At 33.1% G+C, this 14,140-nt stretch overlaps 1 protein-coding gene across 9 annotated transcripts in view; it reads left to right on the plus strand.

Moving 5' to 3' along the window:
* LOC128991111 (disks large 1 tumor suppressor protein-like) overlaps positions 1–14,140 on the plus strand; it is a 429,939-nt gene that overhangs the window by 49,507 nt on the left and 366,292 nt on the right. Inside the window, exons 1-2 of one of the 9 annotated variants that reach the window (XM_054413845.1) lie at positions 2,918–3,016; positions 4,610–5,066. The exons of 7 other annotated variants lie outside the window; for them this stretch is intronic. In XM_054413845.1, the coding sequence (XP_054269820.1) occupies positions 4,950–5,066 (117 nt within the window). In that variant the 5' untranslated portion in view covers positions 2,918–3,016; positions 4,610–4,949. Of the gene's footprint in view, positions 1–2,917; positions 3,017–4,609; positions 5,067–14,140 lie in introns of those variants that run through there. One more of the 9 variants, XM_054413844.1, reaches the window with a different exon arrangement.

The following is a 14,140-nucleotide window of genomic DNA, read 5'->3' on the forward strand; positions in this document are numbered from 1 at the left end:
AAGGCCGACATAGAGGCACAGCTGTTATAAATAGTCAATACAGCTAAAACGGCTACTAAGGGACCTACAGTTTGTAGTAAAATCTGAACCACAATTTTTCCTTGATATTATCAAATTGGTCTAATTATCAGGATGGTACTGCGGTTATTCGTAGTACTCACTAGCTCACTAGCGCGGAAGTTAATCCACACCAGGGTGTATCACATCCACGGGGCATGCCTATAAATATCCACATTTCGTTACCTCCTAGTAGCTAGAGTACAGGTCGACGCCAACGTCCCAGTCATGATGTTAATTATTGTTATTATCAGGTTATATTTCCCTTGAGTATTTCACTAATGTGTTATGTCCAGTCTAACCTAGTTTCCACTGAGTTAGTCGTACAAGACCGCTGCATATGTAATAGTTAAGCTTAGTGATAAAACAGCTGCACTCGTATAAACCCTACGTGTCCTGAGTATAGAATGCAGTTGTAGGAAGATGCAGCATTTATTGTTTTGAGATGTGAAGGTTTTTAAACAAAAATTTTACACATTTATTCTCTTTTTATAGAAAATTGTCGTATCATAATTTACTTTTCTATTAGTATACTTAGTCTGTTCAGTGATGTATTGGTTTATGAAAATCTCAAAGAGTGGATCTGTTTGTTATCCTATGCTATTAAAGAGTTAAATTTAGTAATATTCTTGCTTGTTTTGTAAAAGACCTGTTTTAATATGATCAATAACATAATTTTTCCATTGAATAACTTAATTTATATAGTCTCACCATGGTCTATAGGTAAAGAACCTTTATTTATTTTTCCATAGGCTTCATATTGTAAATCGCTACTCTAGTTGTACATGTAATAACTTCAATCAATTTTCATTTTATCAATTGGCTCTGTTCGAATACGTAATACTGTGTAATATGCTTACGTAAAGAAAAATTCCCAATAAATTCCTCATCAACAAAACAATAAGCCCCAATGCTCAGAGTGTTTCCAGCATTACCATACAACAGCTGGTCCCGGCCCGCCAGTATGTGAAACTCTGCTGTGTAGGCTTGGATGTCTCTTTATTATAAAAAATATATCTTCAAGAACCAAATAAGTCATTTTCTGTTTTAAAGAAATTTTTTTGGAATGTCATTTTCACTCGGAAATTTATGCATTCACAAGTGGTGCATTAGAAATATATTTTGTAGCGTGAATCCACAGTCAATATACCTGTATTTCCGTATTTAACCACGGCTTCTACACTCTCTTTACCATGCTTGGTTCCTTATCAAGGGTGTATACGTTGCCTTTATTATTGGTAAAAACATGTTATAGTATATCATATTAAAATTATCTGGATATCTTAAAAGGTTTGGCTAAGTACTCGCTTTGTTTATTACTCACTACTGATAAATTGAACAAATATAATCTAACAAAAGATATTATGTAAAGTGTAATAATATTTCAAATGAAACTAGCAACTTTTGATTAGTGTTCTGAATTACTATATGAACATAACTTGTGCAAAGTGAACGAATTAACTAATTCAGCTTTAAGCACGAATTTCGGGTTGCATGTACCTCACGTTCTTATATACTTATTTTATTCTCCCAACACAAGAAACAACTAAAGATGTTTCATGTTTCTAAAATGTATACTACAAGGAATATCTGTTATTTTGAATAAAACCATTTTATTTGACAGTTTTGAGGGATGTGATCGACTCAAAGCTTCGTGCTGCAGAAAGTTGATAACAATATTCATCTGCGAAGCGTGCCTTCTGCATTCACTTAACTACACTCGGTTTGTTTCTTCTCAAGCGCTTTTTCTTTGACCGAGAACAGGTTCTAAAAATCATTATTTGAAATAAATAGGTTTAAAAAAATACATGTCAAACCATATTTTTAATGGGAGTATTATCACGTGTAGTTAATTCCATAACAAGGATGATTTTTTGAATAATTTATTGTGGGAATGATCTTTCTAAAAACATTTCTTCACTTGATATCAGAAAAGGCTCCACCTGGCTTAAGAGGTTTATTATTGTTATTATTATTATTTTTTTTTTACTTGGTAAGGCGGACTTGGGACCTTAGATCAACTTTAAGACACCGAGTTACAGTGTTAGTAAATAGCTGGTTGGCGTCATTGAAAACAATAGATGAAGGTGGGATTTCAACTGGGACCATGTGACAGATGACCCCTCCCCTCTCAAAAAAAGTAAAAAAGCTAAGATGACCCCAGATTGACAAGTGACATTATCATACTACACTATGAAACGTACAATACCAGCGCATATCCTTATTTTTTGTAAATGCTTGAAAGGGTTTATGTTTGCTCTAGTAAGTGAAGTTTCCAAACAATCCCAAGAAATGTTCGTGACATTTTTAAACTTTTTGTTTGTAAAGTATTGCGAGTATTGAGGTTAAAAGAATACAAATTACGATAAAGTACATAATACTTAATACGTAATACTGGTTGAATATTTGATAGCGAGCTCAAAAATAGGTTCCAAAGTGACCTACCAGCCTTAGAATTTTCATCAATTGGTAAAATACTATAGAACTAATGTCGCCGCTATTGATTCTACTGACATTGATTTTACCACAAACTTTATCGTAACTTAATACTAAGCGTACACAAACTACTACTAAAAGTATAAATTCAAAATAAATTTCCACCACAATTCCCGCCATTTACCGACCATTGAGAGCGTTATACGTGAGACATATGTGTGGTGGCAGGTAGGGGCGGTAGGGGGTGCGGTGGGGGAGGTATACGTCCCGACGCATGCGTCAGTAGCGTAGAGACGCGTGCCAGTAGACGCGCGACCGTCGTCCGTGACGTGCCCCCTGTGTCGACGCTCTCTCTGTACCACGTGTGCAGACGACGTAATACCGAGTGGAGGGAACAGGGCGTGAAAAACGCGGGAAGCTATAACACAGTGTCACAATACGTGAAAAAGTGCTTAAATGACTAAATTCTATGATTTGTGTGATTTTTTTAAGTGTGTTGACAGGTTTGAGTAGGATCATATCAGTGAGTAGTGTGCAATTTTAGGAGGATCTTGACTATTTAACATACAAAGTAAAACATACATAATAAATATATTCTTTAAAACTTGTTTTATAGTTAAGTATTAGTTTTACTGTAATAATTGACATTTCTAAAATCAATTTCAGTCATTAACATTATTAGATAAAGAAATCTCTTTTAGTTCACTTGTACAACCTATAAAAATCATTCTTTAAGCTAGCCTACCATTAAACAAAGCATTTAATAAAATACATCGTAAGCAATTTAAAAACTTTGAACTGATATTTTAAGGTATTTTTAAACTGTAAATATTAAAATTGCAACCTTTTAAACTGTAATAAACTCACTTTTTTTGAACTAGCTAAAAGTCTTTAGCTAATTGGCTGTAATAAAGATTCAAAAGGTCACTTAGGGTCTTAACATGGATTTAAAGAACATTATGCAACTAATTATCTTTAAATGGACATTTGAAATATTAATAGATTTTTTGGTAAATATTATACTTTTTATGTTTTAGGACATGCTTTAACCTTTGGTAAAATGGAAGAACAAATATTTCAAACACCGTTTCGCAACCAGGCACTATTAGGAACCAAATATTTTTAATTGGTAATTTTAATTAATAAAGTAATTGCCATGCGAGTCGGGTGATATTCAGGCGTAGAATGATGTTTGCTCCGGTATAGACAGATGTTTACTCGGAACTCCCAACGCAAGTTCCTAATTACAAGACAACTTCGGGAAAACGATTTAACATCGCTAATATAAAATGTTTAGATTTTCTGTACAGCTTTCTGACGTTTAAACTTCCCACAGTTATGGGGAACAGTTAGTTTTATTTCTCCGCAAAACTGGAATGGGCCTGTTTACTTATGCTACCTTATATTGCGATTTAATATTGATAAAGTTTGCCGAGATAAAAGCGGGATTCCGTCCAACTCATTTCAACTTAGTAATAAAATGGCCAGTTATTACCAAGCTAGGAAAACTTGTTTATTGCTTTTAACTCCGCAAAGTCTGTTTTGCCCGTTTACTTTAGCGTCGTACACCAGGATGAGAGGGGTTTTCCACAGTTTTCTCTTTGTAAATGTATAAAAAGCAATGTTTTCGTTACGAGAATTTAATAAATTGTTGGCACATTTTATCTTGCACGATTATTTTCATCAAGATTTTAATGCTGTATATTGCTTTAAATTTGTATAAATGCGTATTTATATTATTGTAGCACTTATATCTCTTTTCAAACTTGCTTAAAACCGTAATTTTTTTGGAAATATTTGTGTAGAACCAAAACATCAAACATTTAGCAGTCTTTAATCGTATTAAAAATTTTGAATGACAATTATAGTGGTTTATACTTAACGCATTACATATATTTCATCAAAGCATTATTTCTTTCGTTCCTAATTTTCCTGGTTGAATTTTCCGTGACAAAGGAAAGTGGATATATACGTTGCTAAAGTTCCTTATTTATAAAAATTTAATAGGTTTTACGATGTTTATTTTGATTAAACATCGTAAAAACCTATCAGATTTTTTATTAGCGACACCTTTTCGCTAAAAATTAAATTTTAAGATTCATTACCACTTGCGTAGGCCTACACGTTGAAGAAAACTCCTAAATAACAAGAACGAAAAGACCATCTCACAACAGAAACAAATCATGATTTGAAAATTCAAGGTTTTATGCTGTGATCAGTGTACGTTTAGCATGACTTTTGAGGCAGAAAGTTGTTAAGTAATGAAGAAATAAGTAGATTTGTTTAACCCCCAGTTTTGGCTAAAAGACTTTTTGATGAGACTAGTTATGGTGTGACCAGTGAACGTCAAGTATGTATTTCGAGATGGACTATTGGCAAAAGACAACTAAGGGACTACTTTAAGTAGATTTTTTGTCAAAGAGTGTTGTTTTGGGGCTTTGTCATGAGGTGGGCCCATGTCGGAGTTGGCGTGCCCCGGCCTGGGGCTTAGCGACAAGAAGCTGCGGCGACTTCGAAGATTTAGATTTTTCGGCCGTGCCAAGGTCTATCTGCTGATCCGCTTTCCACATCTGGTGAGTCTTTGAACACATAACTAAGAAACGTATGTCAAAAAGGTTTCTTGACTTTTCAAAAGTCTTTAACGGTTTGAAGAGTGTAACTGCCACGATGTTGTTAATTAGATTATAAAATAATTTATTATACAAACTGAGGAAAAAAGACGAATTTTTATTTTTGTATTTGTATCGCTGGTTAGCGTATTGGTTGTCGAATTCAGAATGTTGTCGGTTCTTATCTAAGGAAGTCAATTAAAAAATCAAAAAAATCCTTAAAATATAAATACAATTAATCAATGATCTGTTTTACCTTCACACATGAATAATTTTACAAGAGCTTAAAAACTGCAAAAGTTCAATTGTCTAAGTTATCGCTATTCCAAGTCATTTTATAATAATGGCGTATTTTAACAATGCATCTGAGAGAAAAATGTAAGACAAACTTGTTCAAGTTTTAACTATAGAATTAAGTAGAATTAACTATAGAACTCAGCCCCTTCTGTGGTAACTATGTAATTATATAACATCTGTTAATATTTTACAAACTTATGTTTCATTTATCATAGGACAATTATTATTACTTATGATTGTATTCAAGACCAAAAATCAGTAATCATATTTGTAGCAAAACGAACGATAATTTTCTATGAGTGTTTAAACTTTAAACTTTTGCGTAAACAAGGATTTATGTAACATATTAACTGTTACATTTAATGAAATGTTAATATTACAGTTCCCAAAATATTATTATTTTCAACAATTTTCCCTATTAAATTTTCGTAAATTTTAAACTCGTTCTCAAGTGAGATGATTTTGCCAGTCAGATTTACAAAGGATTACCCGTTTCCCTATGAAATTCCTGACTCGGTACTTTACTCATTGAGTAATTGTTTATTGCGATAGAGCACTTACCATTGCTAAGAGTCAGTATTTCGCTAAAACTTGTAGGGAATAATTGAGGTTTTCCTAGTAAACGTTTTTGTACAAGACACCAAACTGATCCAATGGAAAGATATCTTTACGGTACTCTTATTTTTTTCTTATTCAAACAAGTTTTATAAGTAATTTTCGAAGAGTTTGCGACTTTTTTGTATTTAAGAAATTAAAAATTGTACAAGTAAACATTTTTAAACATAATCTATGAGTAATAACTAATTATTTTAATTTTAAATGTTTACAGCGTTTTAGTAACATGCATTTCCTCCTACACTATTGAAATACACGACTTAAATAAACTTCAAATTCAATCGTCCAAAGTAAACAAGGTAAGGTCATATTTAGTTGGTCAATTGTTTGGATTTAATTTGATCTATACTAGTTTTTTCGTTAACTATTTTAATGAACTAATAAATTGTTTGAACGTTTCAAATATAGCTTAAAATCTCGAATCCGTTCTTTTTAATATGTATTTATTTTTAATATTAAGTATATAAGTTTTTATATACACCAGTTTTCGACATGTAAGTGTTGAAAAAAGGAAATTATTTTAACAAATAATATAAAACTTCGAAAACTTTTTGCGTTACAATTTATTATTATTATTCAAACTATTAATCCTAATTAATCAAAACTCACTGCACTTGTTTACAATGGATATTTATCCACAGATAATCTAGTTGCGCTGGCTATCACGCTGTATTAGGATTACTTAAAACATATAGGATTTAGTTTTTCTTTCAATAATTTCCTGTTTTTTTAAAGCTTGGAAAAAATGTTATTTCATCATAACGATTTTTCATTGTTCTATTTAAACATGATATGCCTACAAATAGCTCACTTTTGTAGAAAATTTTTTATTTCAAAGCCGGATTAAAATAGATTCAAAGCCTTATTGCTCAACTATGAACTAACACGAGCAAACCAATAATTTTATAAAAAGATTGGATTTTTGTACAAATATTTGAACGAAACAGTATAGTATAGGTGAAAATGAAACCGACATAACAGAATCACACAACTCGTGCAACCATGGACACATGTCAAGTTGAGTGACAAGATGTCACTATTGTCAATTACACATCAAACTGTACCTTAGTCACATGTGGATTTACATGATTCACACAGAACTATGGCGGTTGTGATAATGTTATAGCATTGTCTATGCTATGCAGCATCATAAAAAACCAATATTTTATAATTTACAACTAACTTAAAGTAAATTTACCACACAAAATTCTTTTAGTTTCAAAATCTTTCGTGGTTTGGTGTGCGCTCAGATTTTAGATTTAGTTCGAACGTTGGGTGTTTGGACCAATGCCCAAAAAATAAACTTGACATGACATAAGTGGACTGTATTGGGAATTCAGTGACTTGAGGGTTTGACATAAAAAATAGATATGTGGTAAATACATTTATTTTGTTCTACCTTTTTTCATTTGGGTATATTTACATCATTATTCTTTCTTTAATAAACTATTTTCAGTTTATGGTACATAATATCTAGCCAGACTAGTATAATGATTTTAATAAATTAATTTTATGTTTGGGGCTTTGGGAAAGGAAAGAGATGGAAAGTGGCCACATAGTCTTTAGATTTGTCTGACTTTAAAAAGAGGAATAATTATTGTTCACTGTTCACTTAAAAGAAAAAACTGGAGAGATCTTACCCACTTTCACACGTTGAATTTAAGGACAATTAATAACATAAAAAAGAAAACACTACTTTGAATTTACTTTACGTTTAAATTATATACAATAGGAAAGAACTCTGGACATGTTGCTTGCTTCAAGTCATGGTTGGAAAAAAGAAGGAGAAAGTGGATATACCTCCCCAGATAAGGTAGTTTTAAAAGTCTTCCACTTGGTGGCAGCACTAATCAACACACTGAACCACACAAAATAGTTTTTTTTTCAAAATAGCTAATTTTCCACTAGAGTTCAGGAAGGATATGTTTTAAGGATAGCCCAAACATTGGGTGAACTCAACCAACGAAGACATTATAGTAAGTTTAATTAAGTGATTCGAGGAAGATCTACAAAAACAAAACAGTAAAAAAAGTTTTAACGAGACTTGAAAACAAGTCTGGGAACATAAGCCCTTAGCTCAGCTTGTCTTCAGTAACATTCTAAAAAGTCAATAAAAGTTAGGTTGAAACAATAAGTTCAGCTCGAGATTGTTTTACTTATCTTTTCAGCTCCGTAATTAAAGTTTTATCGCATAAACTTATGCTGAGGAATAAGAATGGACATAAAAAGTCGATTTGACAAAGTTTTTTTTAGGGTTAGTTGGAGTTATTCAAGTCGTAAAGATTAAGTAGCATATTTGACATTTTTAGTCAGTATTGTTGTTAACATAAAATAGTCGTAATCAAGCTCAAAATCGCGTATTTTAATCATTTCTTGAAGTGAACCTTAATTTATTTTATTTACTAATTTTTAGATATAGGCCAGGTTTGAGTTGACTTTAGTCACAGTACGAATATTTATACTCGTATTACATTCTAAAATATTTTTACGCAACACTACACTATTTTGACGAACTTCCCACGCAAGGATTTTGTCCAGAAAACAGCTGTTTGCCGCCAGCTTAACCAAATGGGGTTTCATTACGTACTACTGTACTGTAATGAGTTTTACCGGACGGAAAATAATAAGGATTTGTGCGGATTTAGTAGTATGGCGTAAACTATCGTACGTTACTAGTCCTGAAAATAAGTGTGTACCGGACTCGTATGGTAATCCCGTACTTGACTTCGTCTCGCACGGGAACGGCCACACTCGTCCGGCAAAGACTTATTTTCAGGTGATATACTATTTTCGCTACATCTCAGACGTAATTTTTTTTCCATATTTCTGAATGTATACTAGAGGATAAGCAACGTAGAGAAATAAAATGTAGATTTGAACATAATAGTATAAAGAAATAGACATTAAAATGAATTTTACTTGCACCTGATAATTCCCCATTTTGTTTACAAGCAATAATTCAGTAAGGGAATGTGTATTATTGTCGGGACCACGTAAGTTTGTAGTTGGTGGCAGCCAATCACAAGACGAGGCTAGTGCGACGTTGCCACATCACCCATTGACAACACTAATAAAAATATACAAAGCTATATTTTCAAATCAGTCGGTATTGTTAGATTTGGCAACACCACACCGTTCTCATTGGTTCATTGAATACCATATGGTAAATAGGCTCCTCCCTCGACTGCAAACTTATGTGGTCCCGACAATAGGTTTAAACTCTCTACAGTATAGCCAATCAATCAATCTATTTCTTTTAATGTTTTCGTTTGTGCAAAAACGTAAGATTAATACGTTCAATAACCTTTTCCACTTAAAAGATAAGAATACGATTTTATAACCGTCTTATAATCTTCAACATGACAAAATCTCGTTAAACATTTGTTAAAATACAAATGTAAAATATTAGTATTTAAAACAATATTGAATATGTTTTATTTTATAACCACCCATTACTATACTAAATGTCACTCTAGCACCACAACACAAACTTTGGTCAGACCAAGGTACACGAATCTACTTGAGGTGTTTTCTCTTCACAAATACCACCATCTAATTTAAAGTTTGACGTGTTGTTTGGTAGAGGGAAGGGCTTAGGAGCTTATTGAATTTGTTCTGGAGTCCAGTTAAAACTTTGTTTCCACCTTGTTTGGGGTTTTATAGATATTACGTGGTGGATAGGACATGTATAACCAAAACCAGTTTAACATATACAAAAACATTTTCTTTAATAATTATAATTAATTTGATTGCTTACTCTATTAACACGTATTTTCAGTATATTTACAATTTTACTACTTCCGTTCATTCTCAAAAAATGTCGTGTTTCTTCATCAGTATTTAGTATGTATTTGAAATTAGTTGGATTGAAAAACGTAATTCTGAAATTAATTAAACTGGTCAAAATGGCTGAATCGCTCACAAGGGATTAAGGTGTGTAATAACAAGTCCATAGAGAGTAATTAGATAAAAAGCAAACGATTAAAAATGTATCTATTACACTATTTTAGTGTTATTAAATGCACACTAGGAATTTTGTTTATCAAACCGACTTTGCATCCTCATTAAAGGCCTAAAGTATAATTTGATGTAATTATCACCAATTCATACAAGTGTTTTGATTAAATTGGGTGTTAAAGAAGGAAATGTGCATGTAAAATCTGTTTACTGCCTTTGATAAAATATAATACCCCCACCGCAGCAAACCTGCAGACTAAGCGAATTTTCATGCCTGATTAGATTTACACTAAAATGTCTCCTTAAAAATATCACATTTATTCCCTATTTAAATAACATTAGATTAACGAGTACTTAGGTTTGCTGCAACAGGTAGGGTAAAAAGGTGTTTTTTTGTAAAATGGTAATAGTTTAGTATGAAATGAATGCATTTTCCTAATTTCTTCAAAATATGATCATAAACAAGCAAATTACAACAGTTTACTTATTCTCCATAAGAATAACATGGGAATTTTAAATTTGGTTTTTTAGAATTTTCTCCGTAACCATTAGGCGCATAATAACGCTTCAATATACTAAATTATTAGTTTTTTAAGTTATTCAAAATGGTTTGGAAAGAAATTGCTAAATCTTAAGTTTTTAGGGCCAAAAATGGGGAAAACCTATTTTTACCCCATAAAACCCCCCATAAACCCCTGTTCTTATAGTCCGATCATACTGGTTCGCGAACTCGTTCGAATAAACGTAGGTGTATACGTTTGTACCAAATTTCATCAAAATCGTATGATTTTTGCTCGAGTTATCGCGCTAACGGACACATATATAAGAGATAAAATACCATAAATATAACACTCATAAATATATATATATATATATATATTTATGAATTTGAACGGATGGTGTTTTTGGTCTCTAGGGACCTCAAAACGAAAAAGTAAATCGGTCCCGGGTCCAGGTCTTACCATGAGTACTACGGTAATAGCTTATTCCCTATTTGGGAAATTCGCTAAAAGCAAACTATTAAAAATGTATTTATTACACTATTTTAGTGTTATTAAATGCACACTAGGAATTTTGTTTAACCGATTTTGCATCCTCATTAAAGGTGATGCTAAACCTAACAGCCTGAAGTATAATTTGATGTAATTATCACCAATTCATAGAAGTGTTTTGGTTAAATTGGTTGTTAAAGAAGGAAATATGTATGTAAAATATGTTTACTGAATTTGATAAAATATATTGACTCAAAAACGAATACATAACTTTAATAATTTATGCACTATAAAATATTTGCTAGAAATCGGTTAACGATTCACCGACGTACTCTTAAGCTTAATTTACTGCGTTCGCCAACGGTGCAAAGAAATTTTCAGTTCATTTCTCACATTCTATAAATCTCTCTTCTTCACACGGACCTGCCGAGTGGACACCATTTCCAATGATCATTTATCATGCGTTTTCTATATACCCTTCTATCAGGGTGGTTTTGTGTATAAAGCTCCGGTTTTCTTACAATGATAACGGTCTTTAAAATACAGTAATGGCCACTGGAATATGTAATTGGTGGAACAGTCAGAGGGAAATAAACAAATTACTTTGGATAAAAAACAGGCCAATCTCATTCGATTGTAAAATCTCTAAAAGTTTTTGTTTGTTTTAGTGTGTTTTTATGCTCATTGGGGCCAAATTGTAAAATCTGGAAAAAACTTACAAATTTATTGTATATATCAAATTGTAAGCTGTAATTTTAGTTAAAATTATTAATGACCAAAATTATTTAATTTTGGCAAAGAATAAACTAAATGTTTTTTGACAATAGTTTTTGAAAAGACTGTATACTGCTTTTATATGCTGTTCATTTAATTCATATCAATTGTATTTATAAACACGTAAGTTATAGACACTTGTCATTGCTATGGACACCCAAATCCTCGTAAAATGTGAACGAATTTTCAACTCATGCCTGTGATTGATTTAGAACCGACCAAAGCTGAAATATGTCAGAATTTTTTATCATTGTAAAACTGTTAAATCTATAACACCTTTAACAACAACAAAACGTTCTCCATAGCAAACCCGTGTCCAATAAAAGTTAACATATACGTTTGAAGGTATCAAATCTTTTTGAAAGATTTCGTTTATTTTATTCTTTTAAGGCATCACCACCAGTACAGTCAATGCCAGTCTAAAATCAGATTTAGTTTGTGAATTTTGCCTAGCGAAACCTAAGGAACTTACATCTTACATCTTACATCTTACATAGGTCCTCTTCATCGCAGTCGTAGAGACTGGAGAATCGTCATTTAAGTTCCTTCTTTCTCTTCTTATAATAGCCCTATGTGGTAGTTATGATCTTCATAGAACTCTTTGATGGTGTAGTATGGTCTTTGAAGGAGGTAGTTTTTTAGTGCAGCAGTGAATTTTTTTGTGTTGTTTATTGTTTTGAGTTGTTGTGGAAGTAGGTTGTAGAGCTTTGCTCCCATTGCAGTGGGAGTTTTGTTGGTTTTGTTTAATCTGTTTTGTTGGGTGTTATAGTTCGATTTTGATCTGGTGTTGTGGTTGTGGCATGTTTGTCTAGTTTCAGGCGGATTTTGTTTTATGAAATTGATGGTGTCAAATATGTATTGAGAGGTTAGGGTTAGGATTTGGTGTTTTATGAAAAGGGGCTTGCAGTGTTCGAGGTAGTGGGATTGGTCTATGATTCTGGCTGCTTTCTTTTGAATGATTTGTATTTCTTTTAATAGGCTTTCGCTGGCACTTCCCCATGCAATTAAGCCGAATTTCAGGTGTGAAGAGAAGATTCCATGGTAAGCCATCTTAGTAGTTTCTTCGTTGGTGATTTCCCTGATTCTTCTGAGGGCATAGATAGCTGATGAGAGTTTTCGCTGGAGCCTTTCCAAGTGGGGGTGCCAGTTTAGTTGCTGGTCAAGAATGACGCCAAGGAATCTGGTTGTGGGGTTGGCATTTGTTGTGTCTTCTTGAGTTAGAGGTTTGTTTGTTGGGGTGAATTTCAGGCAGACAGTTTTAGATTCATTGATTCGGAGATTTAGGCTATTGCAGATTTTTTTTGCTGTGTCTATTGTTTTTTCTGTTAGATTAGGTGTTGGTATGCCCGGGACTATAATGGTCGTGTCGTCAGCAAACATTATACATGTATTGTCTGCTGGTAGGAGGGTGGGGAAGGTGTCTATGTAGATCAGAAAGAGTAGGGGTCCTAGTACTGAGCCTTGAGGTATGCCTTGAGTGATGGTTTGCAGTTTTGATCTGGATTTGGTAATGAAGTTTCCACTTTGGTGTTCAATTTCAATGAGTTGTTGTCTATTGTAGAGGTAGCTTTTTATCCAGTCTAGAGCTTTGTTTTTGATGTTTAGGGCTGATATTTTTTGGAGAAGTAGTTTATGGTCTAGGCTGTCAAACGCTTTCTGGAGATCCAGAAATACGCCGTTTGCTGTTTTTTTATCCTCCCAGATATTGGTTATGGTGTTGCAGAGTTGAGCCAGAGCGGTATTTATGGATTTCTTTTCTCTGAATCCGTGCTGGTTGTCGCTTAGGAGGTGGTTGTTTTCCAGGAAAGTTATTATTTGGGAGTTGATTATTTTTTCTAGATATTTGGATAGGGCCGGTAGTATTGAAATTGGTCTATAGTTTTCGGTTAGGGTGGTATCTCCTTTCTTGAATTTGGGGTAGACCAGAGCTTGTTTCATGGCTTGTGGAACTGTGGCTTGTATTATGGAAGTGTTGATAATATTTGTCAAAGGAGGGATCAGTTCATTCTTGCAGTGTTTTAGGATTTTGTTTGGGATTTCGTCCAGTCCGCACGAAGATTTTGGAGGAAGGATTTTGAAGAGCTTATCGAGTTCATGTTCGGTGATTGTTTTGAAGGCAGATAGATGTGGTTTCTGTGTCATATCAAGTGGGGTTTGATCAGGTGCTTTGCTGAGGTTTGGGTTTTGTAGTGCGTGGTTACCGATGTTGATAAAATAGTTGTTGAAAGTGTTGCAGATCGATGTTGGGTTGGTTATTTGGTGTCCATCTGAGTTGAGGGTGATATTATTCACTTCATTGTCCGTATTTTTCCTTTCTTTATTTATGATGTTCCATATCGTCTTATTTCTATTGGGGGCATTGTTTATTATGCTCATTGTATGTTCAGACTTCTTCTTTTTTAC

The sequence above is a fragment of the Macrosteles quadrilineatus genome, unplaced genomic scaffold (assembly GCF_028750875.1).
Source record: "Macrosteles quadrilineatus isolate MER2022 unplaced genomic scaffold, UCM_ALF_1.0 Scaffold_3__2_contigs__length_128488019, whole genome shotgun sequence".
Taxonomy (NCBI): domain Eukaryota; kingdom Metazoa; phylum Arthropoda; class Insecta; order Hemiptera; family Cicadellidae; genus Macrosteles; species Macrosteles quadrilineatus.